Below are 24443 nucleotides of genomic sequence, written 5' to 3'. Positions count from 1 at the left end.
TTGGTGAGAATAAAGAGGTTTTTCTTAAAGATCTGGCATGCTTTATCACATAGGAACTCTTTGCCATGGCTGCCAGAAATCTCAGTGCTAAATTTAATACCTTACTATAGATAGGTTAAATTATCTTATAATGGGTGTAATTATCTTCATCTTTCTCCATATGATTTCTGATCTCTCATTTTTTCTGTGTGTATCTCTGTCTTTATTATAAGTTGACATATTCTTTTGAGTATGATTGGGATATAATTAATAGGTAAACAAAATATTTTGCAGTTGATTTATTATTGTTTCTTTGCATAGAAATTATTAGAGTTGGTGACAATAAGAAGATTCATCAGATTGAACTCATTCCAAATGATCAGCTTGTCGCTGTGATCTCAGGACGAAATCGTCATGTACGACTTTTTCCTATGTCAGCTTTGGATGGGCGAGAGACTGATTTTTATAAATTGGCAGAAACTAAAGGGTGTCAAACCATAACTTCTGGAAAAGTACGTCATGGAGCTCTTACATGCCTGTGTGTGGCTATGAAAAGGCAGGTCCTCTGTTATGAACTATTTCAGAGCAAGACCCGTCACAGAAAATTTAAGGAAATTCAAGTCCCATATAATGTCCAGTGGATGGCAATCTTCAGTGAACAACTCTGTGTGGGATTCCAGTCTGGATTTCTAAGATACCCCCTGAATGGAGAAGGAAGTCCATACAGTATGCTCCATTCAAATGACCATACACTCTCATTTATTGCACATCAACCAATGGATGCCATCTGTGCAGTTGAAATCTCCAGTAAAGAATATCTGCTGTGTTTTAACAGCATTGGGATATATACTGACTGTCAGGGCCGAAGATCTAGACAACAGGAATTGATGTGGCCAGCAAATCCTTCCTCTTGTTGTAAGATTCTCTTACTTTTCGCTGTCTTACCTTGCTGTTTCTTTCTTTTTCCTTCTCCTTCATCTCCTTTATGTATTCATTGTTAATAACAGGTTGTTTTTTAAGTCATCTTTGAGGTTTTTCCTAAGCATCAAGTATGTTTTATGTAAAGTAACTAACCATATGTAGTTAAGACCTAGGCCAACAGGGTCAACATTAACAGGAACATAATTAAAGCTAATCTTCCTATGCAATGTTTTACTTAGATAGATTTTTAACACATATTATTGTATTTTGAAATAACCCTAAGGAGTTATCTTCATGGTCCCCCCGAATATAGTGCTTGTGAGCACTAATAGCTCATAGGACTTATTCTAGAGAAGTGGTTACCTAGTGAATTATTTAATCAGTTATGTGAAGGTATGATGTAGCATTTGAAAAGTTACTCACTTTTACATTTTTATCTAGGTAGGTGGATACGTTCAAGAAACATTAAGATATTAATAAATTATTGAATACTTATTATGTGTCATTTTACTGTAAGAGATATAACATTGAGCAAAATAGACAGTCTTACCCTCACAGAGCATGAATGCAGTCGAATGGATTCCTGACAAAACAAATTGCAGTAGAATATAAGTGCTCTGATAGCAGAAGTACAGAGTTCCGTAGAGGCATGTAGGAGGAATATCTAATCCAACACATTTTGTTTTTAGTGGAGGATACTTTGAGCATGTTTAAATGCCAAAGGGAGATAGCCACTAGGGAGCCAGGGAAAGGTTGATGACTATATGGTAAATACAGGAAATAGAGTAAGATCCCCAAGAGGCCAAAAAGGATGGAAGTCAGAATTATAGGGGAAAGGATTTGGAACAGGAGGAGTAAAACCTCTTCCACTGCAACAAGGTAGGAGGAATGGTGGGTATGTGTATAGTCAAGTTTAACAGTTCAATATAAGAAAGTTTAGGAGAGCCATATATACTTATTACAGAAAAATTAGAAAATCTAGATCAAAAGAAAAATACATATACCTACCCAGACTTAACTATTCTTGATGTTTTGTTTCTTCTGAAATTTATACTCTTATCTATGGCATCATATTTAGAATGAATCCTAGTCAGAAAATAATTCAAAGTATTATGTGAATTGTACAGTGTGAATTAGAATTAGAATAAGAATTAGAATATCTGGCTTTTATGAATAGCTCTGCCAAAAATTTAATTCATGACCTTAGCTTGGGTAAATCATTTAATCTTTCTTTGCTTGTGTCACCATTTATTGATGTTCATTCTTTCAGTAAATATATATTGAGCATCTCCTGTGCCAGATGCTTTATCATACTTTGATAAATGTGACCATAACTCTTACCTGAAGATTTCTCTACTTCGTAAGTTGTTTCACTGTCAAGAGCTTAACTACTTTAGGAATCGGTTATTTAAAATGTAATGAAATTCCTTTATAGAACTAGTATGGGGCAAGGGAATAATATACTCTTGGTGTTAACAGACTCCTTCTGTATTATAATGGCCTTAAAACCTCTTCATTTATGATTTACGGGGTTTTTTTTAACTTCAAAAATGTATTAATGTGGCTACTGTATGTTAACAATAGGATTTTGGTGGGATTCCACTCTACACTTCTTTAGCATAGATCTTTCAAAATGTTTTGGGTTTAGCAGTTAAAAGTAACCAGCCAGCTCTTCTCTCCTTCCCATCTCCCAGGTTACAGTGCACCGTATCTCTCAGTGTATAGTGAAAATGCAGTTGATATCTTTGATGTGAACTCCATGGAATGGATTCAGACTCTCCCACTCAAAAAGGTAATTTAACATTAAAAAATGGGCTAAGTGAACAAATGATTATAAGTGAAACACTAATATGACTATTTAGCTAGTTTTCACTAGTTTAGCATTTTCTGTCACATGTAATAACATAATTGGTAATCTGGGACTTAGCTAAGAGTAGAAAAAAAAAAGAAAACTCAAGCTGGTTAATTTTACAGGTAGCTCAGCACCGTTTTATTTTTATTACATTTTGTTTCACTGTATAACGAATGATTATTATAATAATGAACAACTAGAATATATTCTACAACTTACCATGTCAGTGTTATCTTCCACTTTAGTTTAAGGAGCTCTGAAGGAGTATATTATTTGTAATTTTACTGTTTTTCACATAATGGTATGCAATTTTAATCCTGTGAGGGCAAATTTCATGGGCTAGAAAAGTGATTAAAATTAGAACCAATGCTCTGTATAAGTATCTCATGATTAAAAAATAAGGGTTTCACACATTCCTAATAAAATATAATATTTTCCTTTAACATTTCCCTATGATAACATAAAGAGAATTTTTACGAGTATAGAATGGCTGTTTTGCAACAATGAAGAATAATAGTTTCATGTAAGTATATGCAGCGTGTGTCATTAGTTGCAGGGCAGGGTTTAGAGGAATGGGTAAAAGAAAGTAACCAAGATCTTATTTCAAAATCTGCCCCAATTTTAAACCATAACAGCAGTGGGAAAAGCTCTTGTAAATGCTGCCACATTTTATAAAACAACTAAATACGGTGCTTGCGTTTATAAATTCGGGCTGGTTACAGTTAGTTTTCCCTTTTATGTTTATCATGTGAATTTTGAAGTATATATAAAAGAAGATATGATCTTTATGAAGCATAATAATAAACTGATCACTTATGAACTCACCTGCTAACTTAAGAGCCAGAACATTACCAATTTCACTGAATCTGCTTGTGTATTTTTCCCTTACCCTGATTATTGTGTTTATGATTCCCTTGCTTTTCTTAAAATACAGAATTTTTTGTATATTTAAATATTTCTAAATAATATATTGTTCAGTTTTGCTTGTGTTTGAGATAATAAAATGTTATGTTGTATATCATCTTCTGCCTTGCTATCTTAATGTATTTACTGTTTCTAAGATTCATCCATGTTACATGTACTATATATATGTGTACACACACACATATATATATTTCATTGCTTTTCACTACTGTAAAATATTCTGTTGGGTGAATAGATCACAATTTATTTGTCTGATTAGCAGACATGTGAATTATTTCCCAGCTTTCTGCTATTATGAACGTTGCTGTAGAAGTCATATATGTCTTCAGGTGCATATGTGCAGGAGTTTCTTTTATGTCATATGCCTAGGAACGAAACTGATGGGACGTGGAGAATGCACGTGTTCACTTTACAAGATAGTGTCAAATTATTTTCCAAAGTAATTGTACCAGTTGACACTCCCATCATCAGTATATAAGAGTTCTTTATGACCCATACCGTTGTCAGAATTCATAGTTTTATAACCATTTATTTATGGTGATAAAGTGATATCTCATTGACGTGTTCATTTGCATGTCCCCAATTAACAATGTTGCTGATAATCTTTTGTATGTTTATTCATCGTTCATATTTCCTCTTCTGTGAAATACCTGGTCATGTTTTTGCTCATTTTCCTGTTTGGTCATCTTTTGATTTTTTGAAATTATTCATATATGGTAGATACTGGTTTAGTGATGGGTGTGGTGAATCTTTTCCCTGTTTGTGACCTGTTAATTTTTATAGTGTATTTTGTGAACATTTGTTGTTATTGCTTGAAAATTCATTGTTATAAATTTTAATGTAATATCATTCTTATCCTTTTTACATTTCTCTTTTTTTTCTTAAGAAGCTCTTTCCTACCTCAAGGTCATAAAGATAGGATCTTTATTTTCTTTCAAAAGTTTGAAAGTTTTGCCTACTGTGTTTATGTCTCTGTTCCATTTAGAATGGACTTTTTGTGTATGGTGTGAAGTAGGAATTCAGTTTCATTTGTTCCATATAGATACCCAGTTGCTCCATCACCATTTATTGACAGTCCCTCCTTTCCCCAGTGATGTACAATTTCATCTCTGTCATGTGTGTACATTTAGTTCAAATAAGATTCATAAAGTAGCTGTATGAATATCTTAGTATCATCGTCTGGTACTAATGGCTTTAAAAAGTCAAACTTAAGGTTTAAATGTATTTCTGCTTCTCTTTTTTTGCCCAGAATATTCTTCCTTTAAAATGTTATCATTATAACTGTGTTAATTCAAGTTAGATAATTTTATACCTTTCTAGTCAGAATTGTTGATTTCCTTCCTAAAGAGAAAGGATAAATTAAAGGTCTTAATAGTGTGTGCCTTATAAATATCTCAAAAGTTTTATGATTTAGTTTTTGAATTTTGTTGAAATACTAATTTTATTTTTTATTATTTTAGGTTCGACCCTTAAACAGTGAAGGATCATTAAATCTTTTAGGGTTGGAGACGATTAGATTAATATATTTCAAAAATAAGATGGCAGGTAAGAAAATACACATTAGTAGGAGAGCTTCATAGAAGTATTCAGGTGTATCTTACTCCAAAGTCTGTATAGGGGTATTCATAAATTTATGATCTTTTCTGGTGGATCTAGTTAATGAAGATGTAATTATGGTACGTTATGTATTTAGAATAATATTTTGACTTAAATGTAAGTAAAAACATTGGCATTAAGAAAACACATTAAAATGTTTACATCAGTTATCTCTGGGTTGTGGGATTATTAGATTCCTTATGCTTTTCTTTTTTCCCCCATATTCTTCCAATAAATTTGTATAGTCTATCAAAAAAAATTCCATCAGAAGTTTGTCATTTTTGTTTTGTTTGTTTTTAAGTACTAAGATACATACAAATGGCTTGGCTTCAGATTTGATGCTCTGGTATATCCTCTTGGCACTGGAGGCTTCTTGGTATACAGACTGGTGACTGTAGGAAAAGTCCTATGCTAAGAGGATATTGCAATATGACTTGAGAAAGGATATTCAGGTATTAGACAAGATTAGATCCACCCTCTTCTCACTGTATGTAATGATTGTAGAATGTGTCCGTAACCCAATTTGTCTCTATAGGATAAAACCTATTCCAACTCTCTTTTTTGATGCTCTCATCTTTCTACTCTAGGCTAGGAGTAAAGGTGGAGCTAGGAGAAGGAATACCTGACAGAATTTCAACATAGTTGTCTTATCTTTTGAAAAGGAAAGGAAATCCTATTTCCTGGAGATTCTATTTCTCTGTCCTGTCTGTTTCTCTTTCATCTCTCAGGAGCCCAAAGTGCTCTTGCAGTCCTCTGGCTGTCCAAAATCTCCCGTTGCCACTGCAACTCACCAAGATCTGCTTCACCCTCATAATTCTCAAATTCCAACTCTCAAATTCTCACCTACTTTTAAAATTTTATCCTTTTAACATTTGCTGTTAGGAAAGCAATCTGATAAAGCTATTATTATGATACAAGGAGAATGTTGCTTTTTTTTACTAATCATCTTGCTCTGGCTTGCCTTACAGGCTCCTTTGGCTTCTTCCTACTACATTTTTCTCATTTTAGCTTTTTGGGTGTTATAAACTTCTAAAGATTGGCTTTTCTCTTTTTCCTTACCTTATTTAGAGAATGGAATTCATCATGTTGTATGGATACAGTTTTCTGTTTTAGAGGATGTTCACCATATCCCAGCGTGCTTTGGGAGCCCATGGCTAAGAGTTTTGTTTACTTCTAGGTATTAAAATTGAGATAGATGGGCATTAGGTGACTAGATGTACATAAGTAAGTATCCTCTGAAGATCAGGAGAGTAGAAATAGCAATAAGATTCTTACTTTTAGTAAAGGAAGCTGGAAGAAACACAATTCCTTTCCTTTACTCCACATCTTGCAAACTGGATCTGCAAAGGACATGTTTTAATATAGTAAAAAAATCTTAACTGTTATCATTTTCATGGATAATTTACCATTTATGCCTGATTACTGTGCAGGTCAACAATAAGAGCTTTTTAACGCCCTAAGCCATTGAAACCAATACTGGGAAGGTGGGAGAAGATGGTGTAGAGATATTGGGGGTGGGGTGGCCAAAGTGATAGGACACCAAGGCAACTACGTTTTCCTTGTTTTCTTCTAGTAAAATTGTACCATTTTATGTTTATAATCAAATAAAGGTGAAAATATACTCTGTAAGCTATATTTAATTTCAGCATATACTTGTTTACATATATTTCATTGAAAATTATTATTTACTATGATTTATCAGCACAACTTAAAAAAATCAGAATTGCATATACTTGTATAATTGATTGATGTTTGTACCGTCTTGGAGATTAATGGGTGAAAAGCATTTTAGCACTTTAAAGAGCATCATTGTTCTTTGTATTTTTTTTTTTTTAACAGAAGGGGATGAACTGGTAGTTCCTGAAACATCAGATAATAGTCGGAAACAAATGGTTAGAAATATTAACAATAAGAGGCGTTATTCCTTCAGAGTTCCAGAAGAGGAAAGGATGCAACAAAGGAGGTAGATATTTAATTCATACTCATCTAAAGATGCTTATAGCATCAGAAGGACTATTTGGTAATAATACTTTATTTGATTTGGAAGGAAAATTTGATCTTTGAAAGTCTGTCATCATCATCTATGGTGTTAAAAACTGCAACAATGAATGTATTTCTCAGTGTAATTTTAATTAATACTTCCCAAGTTGTGAGTATGTACTAGATTAAAGTACCATATTTTGATTCATTTCTCTTTGTATATGGAATAGTTACAATTTTTAGAATGTGGGCTTTTATAAACATAGAACATACCTGTGCAGATTAACTATTCTCATGACCAAACAGAAATAGGCTTGTAGTATTTCCAGTTACATATAAAAACATTTCTAATATATTAGCAATTATTTTAAAAGATGTACATAAAATGTTCAGAATTATCTGTAAAATAGAGCTTCTTTGATATTTAAACACTAAAATAACCCTCTGTTTTCCCACCAAAAATCATAAGATCTTTTTTAAAATTTAAAACAAAATCTTCTAAGTAAATGTTTAACTTAGTATATTCTATTATTTTAATTCTATCCTTATCAACATGATTTCACAGTTTATTTTTATGAAAAAATTTAAGTATACTTAATTTTTCTCTGAAATTGTCTAGATTGGTCATGGAATAAAAGTGTTTAAGCAGGTGTTTTCTCTTACAGGGAGATGCTGCGAGATCCAGAAATGAGAAATAAATTAATTTCCAACCCAACTAATTTTAACCACATAGCACACATGGGTCCAGGAGATGGAATACAGATTCTAAAAGACCTGCCCATGGTAAGAGAAATGAAGAGTGAATGTGAATATAAATGGGGTTAATACTAAGTTGGAGGGGATGGGGGTGGATACATATGAGTGTGTGTGTGTGTGTGTGCACTTAAATACATATAAGACTTAAAAAGACATATTAGTAGAATGAGGAAATGTTTATCTCAATATATCACAATATATGTAAGATGCATAATGACATAGCTGATGAGAAAAACATAAAATACAGATGTGTATCAAAAACCAAACATATCAAGTTTTTATTTAGTTGAATACCCTATATACTTCTCCCATACCTAGATTTACTATTGTTGGAGAAATAAACCACCAGATTTGGAGACATTCTATACCAAGATTCAGAGCTTTGTTACCAAATTACTAAAATTTCACTAAGTTTTAGCAATTCAACACAGATATTTGTCCCCCAAAGAACCACATTAGCTTGATCATTAATGGTCACACCTCTCATCTGATTATGAAATTAAATCTTTTTCCTCTGCCCATTACAGACGTGTTGCCTAGTCAGTCTTATATTTTAAAAAAAGTACAACATAGGAAAACTGTTGTGTTTTGGTTTTTTTTTTAACAACATGAAGATTGGATTCTTGGACCTGATATACTGAGATTAAGAACATTAGTGGAATTAGCTAATTATCCAAGCTCTGTAACATTTCAGTATCATGGTACTCTCAACAAACTATTGAAACTTAAACATGACTCTTTTGATAGGTGGTGATAGCATCTAGATTTTGCTCAGAATTTTAGGCATAATTTAAATGCTATGATAGTTTGGGAGGTGATATGTAAATCTCAACCCAAAGCTGTTTCTAAGCAAGTCTGTGTTAATTACCCACATTACTTAACTCTACTGTGATAGAAGATATAGACATGTATCACTGACAGAAAAAATAATAGGTAATACAGTTTGTACAGTCAAGTTTTTTTAATAAAAAAGTTCAGCTCTTAAAGGTAGTTTTTGCATTTCTTTCATAGGAGAAACCAAAAAAATCAGCACTAATTTGAGCCTGAGTTCCACATTATAAATATCTCAATTAACCAGTTGCCCTGTTTATGAATGGATGTGATGTTCTTACCGTCATTGTTTTTTCATCCTCATCAAGACATTATTATATGATTATAGTACCATTACTTCCTTTCAAATCATTCACAATAGTCAGATGGGGATTTTTATTAGCCGTGCTAGGTAGATATAAATAAAGTATGCAGAAAGATTACAGCCAATCTTGATATAGTAATTAAAATGAAGTAAGAAATTTAAGGCTGAGCATAAATATTAAGCTGAAAATATTGAGAATAAATAAAGGCTGAGTTGACATGGTTAACTGTTATACTTATCTATCATATCTAAAAGCTATACTACTTTTACAGCTTTTGCCTGGGAATGAGAGTTCAGATTTTTCTCCATTCTTTTCCCGTTCTGAACATTTACTTAAGTCCTCAGACTGGTTTTCCTTTATTCTCAGAAGTAAACGGAGCAGAACCACACGGTCCAAAAGCTTCTGTCATTTTTCCTTACAGAAGCTACAAGGTCAGGGCAGGTACAAAGTACCTTAGGAGAGAGAATTTTTTAATTGTGATAAACAGTTGAAATGTGAATATATGTATAGCTTATATTTGATAGATCAATGTGAAATTTTTTGAAATTTAGTTAGTAAATAGTTTTTCAACATCTGCTATGTAGGTAGCATTATGGAGGGATAGAGGCATACAAATTTCAAACACATCCATATGTTGCAAAGCAACATATCAGCAAATACAAAATTATTTCAGTAGTGAACAAGGTTTTAATGTGTATTATCTTTTTAAAATTAAACTTTCTTTCACACTTGCTTCATTCTGGTATACAAAAAAAAGAATAGTACGGTTTTCCTCTCATATATTCCAATAACATAGCAAGAAGAATTATGGAAAATTGTTCTGTAAATTATGTTATATCCCACAGTATGTTCCTTAAGGAGAAATAGTTTCAGGATTTAATAAAATGTTCCTCTGCTTGACCAGGTGAAAAATCAGTTTGCTAATGTTCCAGAATTTTTTTCAGACCTTCATTCACAGTAAGACTTGGTCTTTCTACACCCTGAATAAGCACACTGAAGCAAAATGTGAAATTTCAAGCATTGTAAGAACTTTCATATCCCAGCATCCCTCCTTTTTCTCCCTTCACCATCCCACCACTTAAACGAAATCTCTGTTTTGTCATTGTTGTTGTTCAGAATAAGGTCCATTCTTAATTACTGGGCAAAACAAGTTCAGATAGCATTTCCCAAAGATTCAACATCAATCTGACCCCATGACACAGGGCCTCCTGTGCTGGCTACTTATTCCCATTAGACCTCTTGAGTTTTAGTATTAGTGTCACTGATTTTGTTAACCCATGACTGCCTTGCTGGTTCTTTTTGTAATTAACACAAGTGACTCTTTACCCTAGAGGTGCAATCCAGTTTTTAATGTTCCTTTCATTCCTTTCATGTTTTCTTATCACATAAGCACTTTTGAATGTCCAGGACAAGAAGTTGGTGTAAATTTTTGAAACCTGTTCACCTGTACATGTAATATTGTAGCAAAGATGTTATGTGTCTGAACTCCTGTTCTTTATTTTCACCTGACTTTCTTCCTTTCACTAGCAAAGAACATAAAAGCTGGGGGTTTTCATAGGCATCCATTTAATCACTTAACAAATATTTTTTGATATACTGTCATGCCAGAACTGTACCTACCTTGGAGTAGACACTGGTAAATGACACAATAATATGCATGTCTGAAAAGCAAATAATATACATGTCTGTACGTGTGTGTGTGTGTGTGTGTGTGTGTGTATGTGTGTGTGTATACATGTATTAAAAAGCTTGTGATATTTTAATATAGTCTCAGATTTTAGTATGTTCTTTCCACTGTAATTTTCTATATTTAATGAACTATTTTCAAAAATGAGGATGAATTTAATTCATCTAACATTAACATTTATAAGAAGCACTTTCAAATACCAAAGCTATGATGTTGTCATTTGTGCAAAGAGCATGTGCCCCAGAAATTTTTATGTTTAACTTATTCAAATCAGTATTGCCTTTCTCTGAAATACTTAAAAGCTTAGAGAGTTTATTGAATGTCTTTGGAAGCTTATTCTGTTTCCTTTGTACCAAAATGATGCTGAAAAGGGTTGTTTGCCTCATGAATGTGGAAAAGATAGTAAGGGTAAGGAGTCATTTTTTTCTTTTATCTCCTATATCAGATGTGTCTTAGTGAGCCAAGAGAATATAGGCAGTTAATATAAAACAGCATATATGTCTTACAAGTACATACTGTAGTAGTTTCCTTGAATCCTTTTTGTCATTTACCTTTTTTCATAAGTGGGTACTTGTAATAAAGAATAGATTTGTCTCTAGTTGAATGCAAGAGTAATATTTTATCTCTAAAAGATTTATTTTTTTTAGCACATAAAATTTCTCCTAGCCTTTTACCCATTCCTAAAATTGTTAACAAATAAAATTTCAAGCTCGGTGACCTTTTAGACCTTTATGAAGTAATTTTACTTCTTAAAGTTACATTTATATCAATAGTTTTATCTTTTTGAGAAAAACCTTAGAAAGTACTGGTTTCACTCACATCTCTAAATTTAAAACACCTTATATAGAAGCCTTTCTTTTAAGCTTCCCTAATTTACCAGATTTTTTTTTTTTTTTTTTTTTTTGCCGTATGTGGGCCTCTCACTCTTGTGGCCTCTCCCATTGCGGAGCACAGGCTCCGGATGTGCAGGCTCAGCGGCCATGGCTCACGGGCCCAGCCGCTCCGTGGCATGTGGGATCTTCCCAGACCGGGGCACGAACCCGTGTCCCCTGCATCGGCAGGCGGACTCTCAACCACTGCGCCACCAGGGAAGCCCAAGATTTTTTTTTTAACAAAGAAAGCTCATCTCAGCTCATGAGAATATCAGTCAGCGTGTCTCTGGGAAGTCATTCAGCCTGTCTCTGATGAAGAGATGGTAGGATGTTTTCCTGAAACACAGTTGTTCTCAGAAACTGAACTTTGAAAGTTCCCATTAGAGAAGGTGACTGGGTGCTGAGCGACAGTTCCCAAATGTTCCCAAGTTATTTTAACATGAAAAACTAGAGCCCTTGTTTTCAAAAACTTTCTTCTATGTCTTTAGTATTACATTATTTCATTTTTTAAAAATACACCTGAACATTGAAGAGAAGGTTGTTCTCTTGTTAAAAACAAACATGTTCTTTGGGTGTCTAAGTGGAGATAAGCTTGGGCTACTTAAAGGTAAACCAATAATTGGTATTTTCCACAGTTACTATTTCTGTTACGGGAAGATAAGATCAGTAAAAGCAAACACATGTCAAGTCTATAAATACCAGGAAATGGCTTTAGTTTCTAAAGGAACAGTTTCATAACGCTTTTGGTGAGAGGCTGGTTGTAGGTTCACTTGTTCTTTTCTTTAATTATTTCTCGCTTTTTCTATCCCTAATGTTTTTGGTAGATTTTTGCCATGTTTTGATTCTATCCCATAGGAAAATACTGAACTAAATTTTGAAAATCTACTTGTATCTCTGAAAGTCCAGTTTCTACCCAGCTTGATAGTAATAAGAGAGAATACGTTTATGAGGCAAATGATTTTTTGCAAATCAGCTCTTTAGGTAACTGGCAAGAGGATTACAAAATTTAACTTTCTAAGGCCTAAAAGTATTTCATTATGGATTCAATTCTTGATGTGAGATACTTACTTCATTTCTTCTACATGCATGTTGTCTGAAATGTCACATATATCCAGCGAATCCATTTTCATTACCTCATTACCTTTTTCTTCTTTCTGTTGTTTTTGATAGCCGGGTTTCCCTTATCCATCCCCTCATCATCACTCCGGTCTGATCTCCTCTCCGATCAACTTTGAGCACATCTATCACATGACTGTTAATTCTGCTGAAAAATTTCTCTCTCCTGATTCCATAAACCCTGAATATTCCCCGTCTCTACGCTCTGTCCCCGGTACACCAAGCTTTATGACTCTGAGGGTATGAACAGCTGAGTTAGGTGTTAACTTGTACTAACCATGTGTGGATCTCTGCCTGGCTTCATAAGTAACACTGCCAAGGGGGTACATTCTGTGAACGTTTCCCTTTGGCCTGTTTCTCTGTTGCCAAACTTCTATTCTTCCTCTTCCTCCTCTTCTGTCTTGGAGTTCTACTTTTTTCTTCTTTTGAGGAAAAAGATGAGGATTTGGGAAGATTTCAGTTTTATTTCTGAAACAGTATTGGAGGTTTTTCTATTTTTTAATAAAACATCATCCCATCATGATATTTTTCATTACGGATACCATTAGAAATAGCCCCTGAATAAGTAAATCTTTATTCTATCAAAAACAAACAAAAAAGGGATGTAGAATTTCTGAATTCTGGATTGCTCGTTACCCTAAAACCAGTTCAGTGCAGAGAAATTTTTTATATTTAGTGAAGTTAAAGTCTGTAGAAGGGCCTGTCCAAAGGCCTTTTATCTACAATAAACCCCTTCTTGAAAAGCTCACAATTCTCAAAATTATAAAGTATAATAGTACCAGTGAATAACAGGAAAAATTAGCAAAAGAAGGTAGTCTTACTAATCTTTGAGTTGCTGATGCACCTTTAATTCCAGCCAGGATCCAAGATAAGAGAAGTAAATCAACAAGAGAAAAAAAACACAGCGTGCTGCATTCTGAAGGACCGTGGTACCTGCCACTGGGTCCTTCCATGCAGCCGTGCATCTTTGTAACTAGTATCTCTGCAGTGGGCTGGGGAGCAAGTGGGCCATTCAAACTGAATATCCACACATCTGTCAAGAAATATGTACTGACTTCAAGGGAGCATTTTCTCAAGTTTGTTTTGCAGATAATAAAATATTTAGATTGTATCATGCAAACGCATTTCCTCTGGCTTAGAAAAAATTAGCATCCATTTTTTATTTGTGTATTTAGTAAAGTAATTTTCCAATAAGAAAGCTACCTGTAGGGTGAGAAGTTTATTTTTGTATTTTTGTTTGCATTCTAAATTGTGATGTTTTTAAATGTCATTGTTATTGACATTAAACTATAATGTCATTTAAGTGTCTTAGTTCACAAGATAAGATCACTTACGATAAACTAAGCTTCATTGTGCTTGGTAACAGATTTCAGGGAGTGGATTCTAGGGGAAGTTGTATAAACTAATCAGTCAAGAATTTTTGATATAGAAGATGGTGGAAATGTTGCTTAAGTTAGTCTTCTATAAATAGAAACACTACGATTGGTGGAAGTTTTACCCTAATCTTAAGCATATTTGTGCAGGAAAAGGACCATCAGCTTAGGTTTCACATTACTTCATAATGAAGTTGAACTTCAGCTGAATGAATGATAAACTGTTGGGTTTGGGTTTTGTGTGGGTTTTTTTCCCCCCAGAACATATCTTCTATGTATCATTCTTTTATTACCTCAACATTCAGTGTTACTAAACCACTGGTATTTTTTACAGGCTTAATTTTTGCCATTTTTTTCTAGGGTAGGTTTGTTTTATAGAAAAGGACGACACAAAGGTACCTTAAGGTTAATAGCAAAAACAATAAAAATTTAAAGGTTTAAACTGATATCCCCATCTCTCTTGAACTTGACTCTGCTGCATTGTATGCATGTCATCGGCATCTCTCAGGGTTGCTCCTATGAGTGGCTGTTGAAATGCTAGCCCTGTTTTCTGTTTTAAATTTTTTTATTTTCTTAGAGAAAAAAAGGTAAAATGTTTGCTTTGAACGAATAACACAGTAAGAATTACATGGACTTCGCAAATTTGATATATGAACCAAAATGGCAATAGTTGAACGTAGAGCCACCCAGCCAGCCAAATCTCAGTATGTGTGATTCTTTAAAATGTATGATTTGGAGTTTTTCAAGATATATTAGTGCATGTTTTCCAGGAGATGTTCGTGGATGTTTGCTAGCTTTGGCCCTGCACTAGTTGTGTTGCCATAACCTTCTCTCAGGTACCAGCCCTGACACCCCTTCCGGTCTGAAAAGGTTAGGGCCATCGAGGAGACCGTGTTCAGGCAGCTGGTCCGACGCACCACCTCTCTAGGTGTGTGTTACTTTCAAAGCACTCTGTGGCTCATTTTCCTCCCTTGGACACCAAAATTATTCAATATTAGATGGGAAACTTCTCACACCAACATTCCCAAGTTAAAGGACTTCACCCAGGCTGTGATTGTCAACAAGCATCATAGTTATGACCCATGGTGCTACTCTCTGTCCGTGAGGCAGGAAGGCTGCCTGGTGACTGGGATGGGAACGTGCAAATGGCACTTTCAGTATCAGGACAATAGAAGGTGTGCTTGAGAAGAGTGTACTTTGAAGTGGCTTGCTTCTAAATGGGCTTATTCCACTTTTGAATTATCCTAAGAAAATAAAAATCTCATATGTAGTAAAAGCTTTGTTTCAGTTATCTGCAGAGGTCCATGTAATTCTACATTTCACTGTCACTTCTAACCATGTAACTTTCACTTACTGCACTCACAACAACAAGAAAAAAATTGTTATCTGTTGGTAAGTATTTCAGTAAGTATAAAGATAAGCACTTATCTTTGGTTGGGGTGAGGGTTACCTCTGTTAGGGCTTTAGTACTTTTGTGGGCGGGAGGGATTATTCTGTTTCTTGTCCTGTATCACTCTGGTCAAGACTACTTTATTTCTTGAAATTAGGGTGAAAAATAGACATCTCTGTAGAAAATCAGTTTCACTCTGGATGAAGAATTTTTCCTTCTCTTTTGATTTTAGAACCCTCGGCCTCAGGAAAGTCGGACAGCATTCAGTGGCTCAGTCAGTATTCCATCTATCACCAAATCTCGCCCTGAACCTGGTCGCTCCATGAGTGCCAGCAGTGGCCTGTCAGCAAGTAAGTGGCCCCAGCTGCAGGAAGCATTTCCATAGCAAGGTAGCAGCCGTGCATTATCCGTGGCCAGTGTCTCAGACCTGGCTGGGTAATGCCTAGTAGGCACAAGTGCAGCTGTTACAAAAATAGTCATAGAAGCCTTTTAGAAGTTACAGTCCATGTGGGAGACAGACAAACAGTACTACAAATTGTGATGATAAATGCTCCGAAGGAGGGCTTCCCTGGTGGCACAGTGGTTGAGAGTCTGCCTGCCGATGCAGGGGACGCGGGTTCGTGCCCCGGTCCGGGAGGATCCCACATGCCGTGGAGCGGCTGGGCCCGTGAGCCATGGCCGCTGAGCCTGTGCATCCGGAGCCTGTGCTCCGCGACGGGAGAGGCCACAACAGTGAGAGGCCCGCGTACCGCAAAAAAAAAAAAAAAATGCTCCGAAGGAAATAAACAGGGGACAGTAATAGAGAGTAACAGGCAGTAGCTGTTGAGGATGAATACACACTTAGAATAATTAGCACGGTCACGTGCCCGCCCTGGGGGTGAAGTCACATTGACTCATGTTTGATTAACTGAAAGGAGGCACAGTGGCCACCTGGTAGTGGGCAGGGAGTGACAGAGTAAAGCTCAAGAGGTAGGCAGGGGTCAGATCAAGCAGGGACTTGGGGACCAACATAAGACATTTTTTATTTTTTTAAAAACACAGTGGGAAACCTCCGAAGAGTTTTAAGCAGGCAAGGACCATTATCCAAGGGCAAGACTGTTCTTGGCCAACAGCTGCTTTTCTGTCACTTTCGCAGAAGTAACCTGGTATTGGCTTCGATCAGAGAGAGTGGGGCGAGTGCGCCCAAGCACATGCAGGCCCAGGGTGGACCCGGGGTAACGCTTAACGAAGCCTCCCTCGCTTCCCTGCAGCTGAGCTCTGAGAAGAACAGCCGGTAGTAACTCCACCTCACATGTCAGAGCCATTCAGTCAGAAGCGTGTTCGTTGCCTTGTATTCTTGAATGTGAGACATTCGAGTCAGGCCTCCCGGCGCAATCTGAGTGTCCTCCTTCACGCACTGTTCATGCTGAGGACGCCGGTATCAGCACCCGGCTTGTGCCCAGCTCTTGGTTTTAGGCTCTGGCAACACAGAAGTGAAGGGTGCTGGAATACCATTTGTTCTCTTGCTGTGAAACAAATTACCCCAAAATTTACAAGCTTAAAAGAGCAAACGTGGGCTTCCCCGGTGGCGCAGTGGTTGAGCGTCCGCCTGCCGATGCAGGGGACAAGGGTTCGTGCCCCGGTCCGGGAGGATCCCACATGCCGCGGAGCAGCTAGGCCTGTGAGCCACAACTACTGAGCCTGCGCGTCCGGAGCCTGTGCTCCGCAACGGGAGAGGCCGCAACAGTGAAAGGCCCGCGTACTGAAAAGAAAAAAAAAAGAGCAGACCTCTATTATCTCTTACAGTTTCTGAGGGTCAGGAGTCTGGGAGCTTAGCTGGACGGTCCTGGCTCGGGGCCTCTCAGGAGGCTGCAGTCAGGCTGTCTGCTAGGGCTGCCATCAACTCCGAGCTCAACTGGGACTAGAGAAGCCACTTCCCAGCTCACCCACATGGTTGTTGGCAGGCCTCTGTTCCTCACCAGTGTGGGCCTGAGTGTCCTGGTGACATGGCCTCTGGCTTCCCACAGAGCAAGTGACCTGAGACAGAGAGACCGAGCAGCGGTCTCAGAAGGGACATGCCATCGCTTCTGCAGTGTGCTGGTGATCACACAGACCACCCCTGGAACCATGGGAGGGACCCCGCCCCGGGCCTGCAAACCAAGGACAGACACCTGCTGCAGAGACTGGCTGCAGACGTACAGAGCACGTTCAAGGAGTTTTCAGTCGACAGGCAGAAGTTGAAGGGCACATCTTGTGACTTTCTTGCTGTCATCTCCCAAAGTCATCTCTACGCAGTGTGTAGCCTTGATTACAATGAAAATATCTAGCCAACTGGAAAAATGGCAACCATTTTATGAATTATCTTTTTACTAATGGTAGCTCAATAAGATAGTAGATTTACTATAACTAACCAGAAGTTATCAACACTTGAGATGCAAAGAAAGTATCACAATATTAATAGTTAAGTTCATAATCCCTTACCCAAAACTCTCAGAGCCAGATACCGGTTTTCGGAATTCAGATTTTTTTTATATATATTTTAGAAGGGAATCTACCATATATTATATTACATTCCAAGCAAGATCTAAGACAGCACCTACAAACAATATTTATAGAGCAAAATTTATGACTAGTCACACTATGAATATATAAATAAATGTACTATTTTTAAGTGAAGTCTGTAATCAGCCTCCAGCCAGTTCAGATTAAGTCTGCCACCACATGAATTGACATCAAACTCACGAAAAAAGTTTTGGTTTTTCAGGGCTTTGGGATTTGTGGAATTGGAGGTAAGGATAGGACCTGTGATACAGAGATTTAAAGGGCTGAGTGGCCATCTCCTTAGGAGCACTGAAGTGAGGGTCCACTGTCACTGTTGACAGTATGCAAGCTACAGACTGGGGCCAGCTCCAGGTCCCTGTCAAGGCCTTTAATGCAATAATCAGGCGTGGCCTTCTTGAGATTCTTGGTACCAAGCTGTTTGTGTAGAGGTTAAGAGGAAGACCAGCCCAGGAATTCCAAGGGGCATCTGCTCGTTAGAGTGCGTCTTGCTGGCTTCAAGAGTAGCCCAGCTCACGTGAAGAATTTCCAGAAGGGCAGCCTGCCAAGAGAGACACAAGAAGAAACGGGGTTCCGTGTTGTCAGCCTCCAGAACCAGAAGCACAGGCTCTTCCAGGGCCAGATTTGCGACGGCTTCGTGACTGAAGTCAAGTTAACCCAGAGCTTTCCACTGTGACTACCCGCTCCTGTCAGTGACAGGCTCACTGGGGAGCCTGCAGACCCTCCTAGAGGTCATGTAGAGTTAGACACCGTCACTCCAAGAGATCTGGGGCCCAACCCCCTGAATCACCATCTAGAACTCTTTGGAAGAGACCCTGCCTGAGTTGGGACCACAGTTTTCAGATTGTCCCCCTTTGCTGTTCAATCAAAACAGCCCATCTCAGTTTTTTAAGATTAGGGTGGTTGAGTGTAATTTTTCTCTGAAAGGAACATTCCCAAAGTTAAAAAAGAAAGAAAAGAAAAGAAAAAGTGTAAATCACAGAGGTGGATTAAGTTCTCCATTCTATAAACAATCACTAGGACAGAGGAAAAGAGCCCAGTAAGTGTGTACTAAGCTCTGGGCAGCCCCCTCACACACCTTCCGTCTCACGTTTCATTCTCCGTGTATTGAGCGCTCAGTTCCCACAAAAATCCCATAATGTAGAATTTATTTTCTTATTTACGAATGAAGAAAACTGAGACTTAGATAAAATAACTTGCTTAAGGTCACACAGGTTAGTAAGCAGAGCAGCAGAACTCTCTGGCATTTTGGGTTTTTTATTCAGAGCGACAAAATTTTAAAACTAGTAACTTACATTACAGCTTTTGTTAAATTGAGCACTAAACTAGGCATGGAATTCAAAGAGAAGTTATACAAAGTGATTTATGCCTTCAATTAGGTTGTAATCTAATCCACAGCAAAAAAGTAAGGAGTACATAGCCAGAGACACATCCACCAATGAAAACCAGTCTATGTCTGGTGACAGACGGCTTAGAAATTGGATGGAGTGTTGGAAGTAAGATTAAGTCAGTGGTTCTCAGCCTGAGATGCATTCTAGAATCCTCAGAAGGGCTTTTAAAAGTTAAGTCAGAAATTCTGTTATTATTGGTCTGGGACGGGGCCCAGGCACTGGTATTTTTAAAGCTCCGTAATATAATATGCAGCATACAACCAGTGTTGGTAACCTCTGCAATAAGTAAATGATGGTGACACAGCTGAGGGGCTCAGGACACAAACCGAAACTAGAAGGAAGCTGGGGGAGAACACCAAGGACAGGGCTTCAGCAGGCAGGCTTCACAGTCTATACCTCGCAGCTGTGCTAAAACCTCAACGCAGTCTCACAGTCTTTTTTGACCAGTGATCTTAATATCGCAGCTCAGCAAGATTAAAACATTTTTCAGTAAAAACTAAAGAATAGTAGGGAATGCTAAGAGTTTTAAACAGGTACTCACAATACCCCAATATTTCTAAGATTTTTTTGGGCATGGTGCCAGTCCTCCTTTGATGTACCCCAACTCTAAGATCAAAATAGAGTGTGATTTTAAAGAAACTCACCTCATTTTTGTATCTCAGGCTTTTTGCCCTGTGGAATGAAAATGCTTCTCTTCTGTTCGTTTGTGTTTTTTATGAAAATCCTCTACAAGTTAAGTGACAGTTATGCATCATCAGGTGGCATGGTCTTCACTTCTGGGAACTGTTCTATTCTGCTTCATCGTTCAGCACGTGTGTTTTGAGCACCTGCTGCATACCCAGTCCTGCACCGGGTCCTGCAGAGGCAAAGACCGTCCTTCTATTAAAAGAATGGCAAGGCACATAATTACAACATAGGATCCGAATGCTCTGAAAGAGGTGATAGGAAGTGCTGTAGGTGCTCCAGGGAGTAGGAAAGAAAACTCACTAAGGCAGTAGCACGTGGGTGGAGACTGGAAGGATTGATCCTGTGGAATTGTCTAGCAAGCAGGGCAGCCTGGGCATGGCCAGTGAGAGCAGAGGCCAGTGGCCCGGTGAGTGCTGCCCGCTCACCCAGCAGCCCTGGCGGCTGGGCTCCGAGGTGGGCTTGGGTGTCAGGGTAACGCAGCTGGACCCACTGTCCATCAGTGAAGGGCTGTAAGCGGGAGGATGACCCCAGGGCAGCGGGAAGGATGGCTCGTCACCTCAGCAGTCTGTGCACTTTCTAGAGGATCGTCCCCTTCTGCACGTATAAAGTTTCACCTGAACGATGTGCTTGTAGGGTCATCCGCACAGAACGGCAGTGCATTAAAGAGAGAATTCTCTGGAGGAAGCTACAGTGCAAAGCGGCAGCCCATGCCCTCTCCGTCAGAGGGCTCGCTGTCCTCAGGAGGCCTGGACCAAGGAAGTGACGCCCCGGCGAGGGACTACGACGCAGAGGTGAGTACCGCGTGGGCAGTACCTCTGTCTGGGGACGGGGGTTTGGAGAAGTCCTGAACGAGAAAAGGCGAGTGCGTTTCCCAAAGCCGGTCCACCGCCTTGAGCCTGGCCTCCGCTGCCGCAGGGATCAGCCACTCACTGCGGCGGGGGTGGCGGAGCCAGTCACTTGGGCTGCAAACTGCAGTTTCCCTGGAGGTGTTCAGACTTCTAATAGCTTTTGTATGAAAATGGCCTACGTTTCTAAAGACCTGCAGAAGGGCCTATGAGCGTTTGTTATCTCCTGTGCCTCTTACTCAGCTCAGAAAAGGGGCTTTCTACCGACAGGAGAGAAGTCACGTCAGTTCATTGGCCAGGGTGGCTGGAGGGGAGCCGTGGTGGCCTGAGCCCCTCCCGCCCCTCTGCTGCTCCCTGACGTCTTCCTCTGGGCCTCACAGGACTCTGATTCTCCGAGGCATTCCACGGCTTCCAACAGTTCCAACCTGAGCAGCCCTCCCAGCCCGGTGTCGCCCCGGAAGACCAAGAGCCTCTCCCTGGAGAGCACCGACCGCGGGAGCTGGGACCCATGAGTGGCCTCTGCTCTCAGACCAGACGCCGGAGCAGCGGCCGCTCTGGGCTCCCTCCCCTCACTCCCCCCCCCCCCCCCCCCCCCCCGTGCTCTCACTGTCATCTCCCACCACCCCTGCCTGGAAGCGCCAGGGCCGCAGCAGTAGCAGGCGGGGACTCAGGAATTCTGCCTCTAGGACTCTCATCCACGCACCCCTCGACTGAACAGCAACAGCCGTAAAGGCAGACTTTCATTGAGCAGCTCAGATGAATACCGATTTCATTTCATACACTTAGCGTTGCTTTCCAGAATATTTCCCCCCTCCCCTGAAAGGTAGCTTAAGTAGGCAGATTACACAAATGTAAGCGATAAGAATAAGATTAGACAGCCATTGTTTTCACAGTAGAGCCTCGTAGCCCTGAGACAGCACGTGGGGCTCGAGCCTGGGCCCCGGGCACGCCATGCCCTTCAGCACCACAGTGAATGTCGACCTGATCGTTGCCAGTAAATCCCTGTTCACTAAAGCGATGCATATTTTACTACAAAATAGAGTTTAACTAAATACACCAATGTAGAGGTTAAATACTGACTGTATATAATAAAAAGAAGCATCTTGTATTCAACAAAAGACGGATGCATATATGAGACAGAGATCATTTAATTTAAAGAAATGTATTGTTTCTTGTCTGTTTTCCACCTAAGTAATCAAAGGGTAGAAAGGCCTCCAGCTGACGTTTACAGAAGGAGAGCGAGAGGAGTGCGAATTCCCCTTAGTGCCATTCCTCACACTGGTCGCAGTCACCTGGGAGCTTTAGGGAATGTTCCAAGGCTTTGGTTTCATCGGTTTGGAGTGTGACCTGGAAACCAGACTTTTAACATGTGAAGCCTCTTCAGCAGCATCATTTAAAGGCATATTTACTTCTATCCAAGACATTTCTTTTTCTAGCAGTAGAATTTGAGCCACACTTCTCATTTATTACTATATTTTGGTATCTTCTGCTGATGAATGTAGAAATGCAGTTTTGTCACCTTCTGGATCCCTTCCACCTGAAAGGACACAAGGAATGTCGTAGTTTCTGAAGGTCCATAAAAGGGTTCATAAAAGTGCTTTTTCTCCTTGGCGAAACCCCTTACTCCCTGAGTGGCAGTGAGGCGTCTGGCCCCCAGCTGCGCCAGCTTCTCAGGGAGGGGTCTGTTTTGAGGGGGGTGTGAGCTTCCTCAGATAAGCCTGGGAAAGGGGGTTTAGTTACCAAATAACGTAAAACCTCAAACGCAAGGACTTGACCAGCCTTAACCAAATACGCTTTCCCGCACGCAGTGGGAAATGGACGCGCTCAGCCTGGGCGCGGGCAGGAAGTCAGCCCAGCACGGCCACCTTGACTGCTGAAGCTTTTCCTCCCTGGGTTGCTGTGTTGTGTTGGGAGTCACATTCCCATTTGGACTCCCGCTGTTTTAATTACCACAAGGAAATGAGATGCAGGACCAGGACCTTATGTCTCCAGAGTCATTTTACCGGTTAAGCACATGAGTAGAGAAAGAGAGAGAAATAAAAACATTTCGTGGAAGTAAAGAGAACCTGCCTCTCTTTTACTTTCTCATCTAAATTTCTCTGAGAAATAGAAACAGATTTTCTGCTCCCTTCTTTACAATTCAGCTAAAATGGAAGAATTTTCCTGCAGTTGGTTGTCTGCATCGCAGTGTTTGAGCACCGTCATTTCACCCCTGGCCCCGATTTCACACCTTTCTCCCAGCAGCAGCTGTGCCGCCTTCCCCACCACAGGCCACAGGGAGCTATACCGTTGGCACTGACGCCACTCTCTGGAACAGGTTACTGAGGTTCCGTGCGGGAAGAAAGGGTCCCGTTTGGGGATTATATCATAAAATGTTAACGAAAGAGAATTTTAAAAGTAACGGTTTCGACATTTGAACTGGTGCTTGCTCAGACTTGACTGTGTTTTACTTCGGATGGGCATAAATTACTGCACAACTCTAACCTAAATCCTTTGCTTTTGGAAAAGTGTCATGTAAAAATACTTCGGTGCACTCAGATAGCAAGAGCGAGACCTTGAGTCTGGCTGTGGCCAGGACTCCGGTAGCTCCGTAAGCTTGAGACTTCTCGGGAGAGGAGGGAACCGGCCAGCCAGGTGCCGAGTGCACGTGGCCCGCTCTCCTCCAGACCCTCCCTCCCCGTTTTCCTTTCCCCTCGCGTCTTCCTGCCTCCCTTTTCTCCCCTGAGGAGGCAGACCAGGCTGAGATTCACAGGACTCCACACGAAGCCATTAGTGTATGGCTTTGACAACCAAGTTTCTGCTGCCTGTAGGTGCTTATTTTTTTTAAAGATGCTTTTAGGATCAAAATATAACCATACCTGAAGTCTGGGCTCCACTATGATGAGTCATACCCTGCAGCCCCCCACAGGGCAGGTGAGAGAAGGGCTTGTCTTGGCCGCTGGGCTCACTGGGAGGTGTAATATTAACCCAGTGGACTATACTCCAGTAATCTGAAAGGGTCTTACCAGTAGTGAGAGAGCAGTCCCAAATATGATTAGCTTCCAATAGTAGAACTTTGGGGGAGAAACACTGCCAAGGGTAGTAGTTTGGGAGGCATTTTCCCAAGATAATGATCATTCTACTGGGCTTATCCCCATTCTTAAATATGAAGCAGTTACCTTCAGAAGCTTCTTGAGAATGATTTGGAAAGATGGGGAGTTGGGTTCTAGAGAAACAGAAAACGTAATGATCATCGAAAGGGATCATTGAAAGATCATGGAACAGGTGTGATGTTGCCGTCTGAAGCTATCCTTTGTTTTTGTGCAGGACATTCAAAGAATGTATGTGGCAGCAGGAACTCATTTCTCTTCTCAGTAGAAAGTAAAAATAAGTGAAGAGGCATTTCTGGCATAGTCTAGAT

At 39.4% G+C, this 24443-nt stretch overlaps 1 protein-coding gene across 7 annotated transcripts in view; it reads left to right on the top strand.

The window, feature by feature from the left end:
- The window catches only part of CDC42BPA (CDC42 binding protein kinase alpha), a 328619-nt gene extending 305236 nt beyond the window's left edge, over window positions 1–23383 (top strand). For 4 of the 7 annotated variants that reach the window (XM_082834424.1, XM_082834423.1, XM_082834422.1 and 1 more), the window contains 8 exons: window positions 301–894; window positions 2595–2692; window positions 5137–5221; window positions 7112–7235; window positions 7918–8035; window positions 15815–15932; window positions 20832–20989; window positions 21424–23383. In XM_082834424.1, coding sequence (XP_082690550.1) covers window positions 301–894; window positions 2595–2692; window positions 5137–5221; window positions 7112–7235; window positions 7918–8035; window positions 15815–15932; window positions 20832–20989; window positions 21424–21555 — 1427 coding nt within the window. In that variant the 3' untranslated portion in view covers window positions 21556–23383. Of the gene's footprint in view, window positions 1–300; window positions 895–2594; window positions 2693–5136; window positions 5222–7111; window positions 7236–7917; window positions 8036–12873; window positions 13060–15814; window positions 15933–20831; window positions 20990–21423 lie in introns of all 7 variants that reach the window. The other 3 variants (XM_082834427.1, XM_082834426.1, XM_082834425.1) reach the window with 1 other exon arrangement.
- Window positions 23384–24443: the final 1060 nt, after the last annotated feature.

The sequence above is a fragment of the Leucopleurus acutus genome, assembly GCF_964270905.1.
Source record: "Leucopleurus acutus genome assembly, chromosome: 2".
NCBI lineage: Eukaryota > Metazoa > Chordata > Mammalia > Artiodactyla > Delphinidae > Leucopleurus > Leucopleurus acutus.
The sequence above is the reverse complement of the archived record's forward strand: the minus strand, read 5'-3'. Positions and strand labels throughout refer to the sequence as shown.